The 5364-nt window shown below is 43.0% G+C and overlaps 1 protein-coding gene across 1 annotated transcript; it reads left to right on the top strand.

Moving 5' to 3' along the window:
• The first annotated feature begins 401 nt into the window (after positions 1-401).
• On the top strand, positions 402-5026 carry ISL1 (ISL LIM homeobox 1). Its single transcript, XM_010017516.1, has 3 exons — positions 402-725; positions 2153-2320; positions 4546-5026. Exons 1-3 carry the CDS (start codon positions 402-404, stop codon positions 4660-4662), a joined length of 609 nt encoding a protein of 202 aa, XP_010015818.1. The 3' UTR covers positions 4663-5026.
• The last annotated feature ends 338 nt before the right edge of the window (positions 5027-5364 follow it).

Genomic DNA, 5364 nt, shown 5'->3' with positions numbered 1-5364 from the left:
TTAATATAAGAAGTATTCTTTCATTAATTTTAGGGCCAATAATCTGTTCTGGTGATTTGTCAGGAAATAAATACATAAACCCTCCCCCTCCTTCCCTAGCGCACGCACACCTTGGCGAACTCGCCCTCTCCTGTCAAGTCTCACACAGGTTCAAGCTTCTGTCATTAAGGGTTTTAGGGGGGTGGTTTGTTTTTGCAAATTAATTATCTGTGGAGTCAGAAATGTCATTCCTGTCACTCCACCGGCGCACAAAGCAGAGGAGGCTGCAGGAGCTCCGATAGATCTGGCTGCTTGAGCGGCCTTCTGAAAAGAGGGTTCACCACACACCCCTCCACTATCTCGCCTCCCCCTGTCCCACCAGCTTAGATTCATAGCCTCTGCAGACTCCCTGCTTCCTACTCATGGGGATCCTGTTCCTCCCTTCCCCTTCCCTTACAGCAGAACCTATCTCTGCCAGACAGCCAGCTCTGCGACCCCACGTCCACAAGCAGCCCGAGAAGACCACCCGAGTCCGGACTGTCCTTAATGAAAAACAGCTTCACACCTTGAGGACCTGCTACGCTGCCAACCCCAGACCTGACGCCCTCATGAAGGAGCAACTGGTAGAAATGACTGGCCTCAGCCCGAGGGTCATCAGGGTTTGGTTTCAAAACAAACGGTGCAAGGACAAAAAAAGGAGCATTATGATGAAGCAACTTCAGCAGCAGCAACCCAATGACAAAACTGTAAGTGGCTTCAGCTTCTGGTCGTGCATTGTCTCCCTTCCCAACGAGAAACACCTGGGCTGTGTCCAGCCCGGCCAGCCTCCAGGGTCGGTCTGACGCTTTTGATTTTGCGGGAGCTCCCTTAAAACAAAGAAAATGATACTACTTAACTATCATCCGCTTGTTTCTGTCGTCAGTGCAATTAAAACAGACCACAGCGAGAAGCCGGTATAGGCTGCTCAAGCGAACGCATGTCTTTTTGTGGGGCTAAGGATACGCAGCGGATTAGAGTAACTTCTCTGCAGCATGAATTGCGACCTGCAGAGTTTATGGGATATAATAAGCCCAGCCTTGTGTAATATTTATATTGCAAATGCAAAGCAGTCCTCGAGGGGAAAATGATGCTTTCGCCCTCTTCAATGGTTTTACGCAGGAGTAAACCCAGAAGTAAAACCCATGAGTAAAAGGGAAATTTGATGTATTTTCTTAGCACTTTACATACTACAATGTGCATGTGTGTGTTTGTCAATGCACTTACTGTAGAAAAAGGCAAATGCAATGCAAAGTTTTTGGAATCACCGTCGTGTTTACAGGTTACTTAAACTATATATAGTCATCGTGAAGAAATATATTGAGTTCTTGTCTGCGGACATATGCACATCTGGTGCAAACAAGCGGAAAGCGCTGGGTACAGCAGAGCAAACTGGCTCTCTCCATTTTAAGCCAACTTTTTTCTTTCTTCCTCCCCCCTCTCCCCTCCTTGTTGTTAATCCACTTGAAGAAGAGTCTGTTTTTCTCCCTGTGTATATTGACTGACCTGAGAATGACTATTAATTCATAAGGCTGCCTATTTAAGTGGAATTTAAGGAGTTTCATTTTACCCTGTTGGAATGCAATAAAACACGATGTTATTAACTCGCCCGAACAATCTATTCGTCGAGGCTTTGAGTTATTTTGTACACAGTGCTTGCACCACAGGGCGTACTGGGAGGGCTGGGGTTTCTTTTTTTTTTTTTTTTTTTTTTTTTTTTTTTTTTTTGTTTTGGTTAGACGTACCCCAGGTTTGCCGTCCCGTGGTTATACGATACAGTTAAGGTCACGCAAAACAAAACCCGCCTGGATGCGAAATAGAAAGGCAGCATGATTAACCGTTTCTTGTGCATCGGCAGCCAAGATAGCGCTAGTGTTTAAGAAAGCTTGGGGTGGAGGGAGCATGCCTTGAGAGAAATAGGAGGATTAAAGGGGAAAAAAGTAAACTTCCACCGTGACAAATGCAGCGGGTAGAAGTAGGCTGACCTAGAGCAGAATAGAGTAAGACATTCACAGCAGATTAACAAAGCAAATACAAGCAACTGTATAGATAAGATAGAAAGCAGTTTATTGACTCAGCGCTTATATACAATAAAGTTAACCAAGCTCATTAACATCTTTTGCTGGGCTGTTTACAGAATATCCAGGGGATGACAGGAACTCCGATGGTGGCTGCAAGTCCGGAGAGACATGACGGTGGTTTACAGGCGAACCCGGTGGAGGTGCAGAGTTACCAGCCGCCCTGGAAAGTACTGAGCGACTTCGCATTGCAGAGTGACATAGACCAACCTGCTTTTCAGCAACTAGTAAGTGTCGGTTCCCAGCCGGAGCAGGCCAGCCGGTACCCGGGGCAGAGCAATGGGGGATTCCCTAAAGGTACCGGATGCCCTCAGAGAGATGAGCCATCCAGACTAGCCGGGTTTTCCTGAAATTGCAAGGTGAGCATGACGACATTCTGTAAACGTGGCGAACTGGATTGATTTCACAGGTCTTGGTGTGAAACCTAGCTTAGGGCACAGCAGGGCTCTTGCTGAGGTGAGAGAGAGATGGATCAGGCCTGACCCAGGTCTGACACTTAACTCAGCTCGCACACCCCTGAAAACTGAGAGATCCAGAGAACTAAAATATTCTTCACTTGTCAACTGTATGCACACTTGTGAAAGCCTTTTCTAAAACTCACCCCTCCCCCTTCGAACCAATTTTGCCTTTCTGAGGTAGGGTAGATTTTAAATAGATGATTGAAATGTCAGCCTGTGCCGCTGTTCTTTTCGCACAAACACGAATAGCTTAAAGTTTTGAAGTCCTTGTTTTAAGCAGATACCTCTAGATATAACTTCATATAGCTATATATACATATATATGCACAAAACATATACATACATATAGCTTACATTAAATGTTGTTTGGAAAGGGAACTGTTAGTACATATTCAGGTGAAAAATTCAAACAATATAATAAACTTCCTTAAGCCGAAAGAAAACAGACCTCTTAGAATAAATTCTGTTCTTAACTCACTTCCTCATGTCTACGTCACTTGGCAGCTTATAAGGGACCATATAATCTAATACTTAGGCCCAATAAAGTGAATTAAGGACAGAAGTTCAGTCTTAATTCAGTTTCTTGGCCTAAACGTGTTAAACCTGGATCTTTAAAATAATAAGGTATGTTTTTCAGTGATTCAAACCCCAAAAGCTAATGATAAAAAATTAACATATAGACCATTTTTCGATCTGCTGGGCATTTTTCTGACATGAAGCAATGGAAGATGTAGGCTTGTAGCCACGTCTAGGGTTGTTTTCAGACCTTCTGTGCCACTCCCTCTTGCAGGATCGCTTTTCTTTTTCCCGGTGGCGGGCTGCAGCCTGCTTCTCTCCCCTGCCACACCGTGCTCTCCCGGGAAGTTTTAGCACAGCATCAGGGTTGTTTGCATCATCTTACCTCTAGAGCAACCACCGGTTTTTCTGCTTTAGTCAAGCTGTCAAGCAGACACAAGAAAAAAATCATCTCCTTCGGCTGCCTTACATATTGTTCCTTAACAGAATAGGTGACCTTAAAAACTTCTGGTGGAGTGAGTTTTTTTATGGAGTAGTTCTAAAAAAAAAAAAAGAGGGGGGACGGGCAAGGACAGAAGATAGATAGCCCAAATACACACACACGTATAGGTAGACAGATCTTTAGACAGACAGATCAAGACTGATATATATAACATAATGTCCGATACTGAAAAGAGTTAAAAAAATAGAACAGTGGATGGAGCAGACAGTTCATCGACCATTGAAAGCACGTGTCTAATCTGGAGAAGGCCTTAATCACAGGATCGGCCAGCTAAATAGGTGCCAATGAAATACTTTTGCATTAGTAAACCTCCGCCCTTCAAATCATGCCTATACCCATCGCTGCTCCCAAACCTACGGGAGCCGCGGGGCACGTTAGGACGGAGAAGTGTGACCTTCTTTATCAAACGGACTCTCATTAAAAAGAGATAACACCCGTTCCGAATCACAAATGAAAGAGGATGGCTTGTTTCAAATGCCTTCTGCTCCTGGATGCTCCTTCTAGATTTATTTTAGTATGTGCACAAAAGAGGAAAAAAGTAACCTTGAAGTTTCATGTCAAAAAAACACATGCACTCTTAAATAATTTACTAGAACATCCTGTTGGGATTGCCACTCTTGCAAGACAGGGAAGAAGGCCTCATTAATAAGTTTGTTTGTTTGCTTGCTTGATTTTTCAGTCTTCTATATTTATCTTTTATTATTATTTTTTAACCTGCTTTTTTTTTCCATTGATTTGGCCAAAGGCCTGAAGAAAATTCCTGTGAAGTCAATGGGGAAGCTAAACAAAGCAACAAACTCTGACCCAGCCTCCTGTGGAGATGTGTCAGGCCGTTCGGCTGCATGTCTGTGTATTTATTTTTGCGTTCTTCTTTGCCTTTGCCTGGTACTCATCGTTGATTGTTACACTTGTAACAAGACGTCCTTTTCTTATTTATTTTTTTTTTTTTTTTTTTTTTTTTTTTTTTTTTTGTCAGGTTAATTTTTCAGAAGGAGGACCCGGTTCCAATTCTACTGGAAGTGAAGTAGCATCAATGTCCTCTCAGCTTCCAGATACACCCAACAGCATGGTAGCCAGTCCTATTGAGGCATGAGGAACATTCATTCAGATTTCTGTTGTTGTTGTTTCTGCCCTTACCCTCACCCCTGTTGGAGAGAGTGGGAAAGTGATCGTGCTGGGACTCCGAAATTTAGGGGGGAAAAGTATTTAACAACCCTGTAATGAACCTAGCAAGGAACTGCTCCATCAAATGAACGGAGTCATGTTTGAAAAGACAAGGTAATATGGTAGCAACACTGTGAAGACAATCATGGGATCTTATCAGAATACTTAAAAAAAAAAAAAAAAAAAAGAAAAAGAATGAAAAGGAAACCCATCAACAAACTACGCGCTATTCAATGATCAGAGGAGGATCGAAAAGACGTTTTCAAAACGTAAAGGATTCGAACTCGTGGCTCACAAAAAGAAAACAAAACAAAGAAAAGTGAAAAAAAAATTTATCTGTTCATTTGACTGCACATCTTAGGAAGAAACCAAGGCAGAGGGACCTTCTATCCAGTCCCTTCCAATCCGAACGGTGCTGTTTCTATATTGGTGATTGCCTTGCCAAAAGGAGCTCCAGTAGGTTTTCCATCATCAGGAAAGAGACGATGTAGCCCTGAATTGTTGAAAGATTCATTGCAGGAAGGTGGAGCTGCATTGGTTTGCAATGTTGTTTTTAGTTGACTCTTAATATGGGGATATTTCCTGGGTCTCTTCTAGCATGTACTGTAGCGGGGTTTTGGTTTTGTTTGGT

Source organism: Nestor notabilis, unplaced genomic scaffold (genome assembly GCF_000696875.1).
Source record: "Nestor notabilis isolate BGI_N333 unplaced genomic scaffold, ASM69687v1 scaffold33616, whole genome shotgun sequence".
In the NCBI taxonomy this organism is placed as follows: Eukaryota; Metazoa; Chordata; class Aves; order Psittaciformes; family Psittacidae; genus Nestor; species Nestor notabilis.
Note: the sequence above shows the minus strand (reverse complement) of the source record. Positions and strands in the feature narration are given on the sequence as shown.

Coding starts and splice junctions, on each gene's coding strand:
- ISL1 (XM_010017516.1), top strand. CDS start 402: ATGGGGATCCTGTTCCTCCCTTCCCCTTCCCTTACAGCAGAACCTATC. Junction 726..2,152: donor AGCAACCCAATGACAAAACT/GTAAGTGGCTTC, acceptor GGCTGTTTACAG/AATATCCAGGGGATGACAGG. Junction 2,321..4,545: donor AACCTGCTTTTCAGCAACTA/GTAAGTGTCGGT, acceptor TTTTTTTGTCAG/GTTAATTTTTCAGAAGGAGG.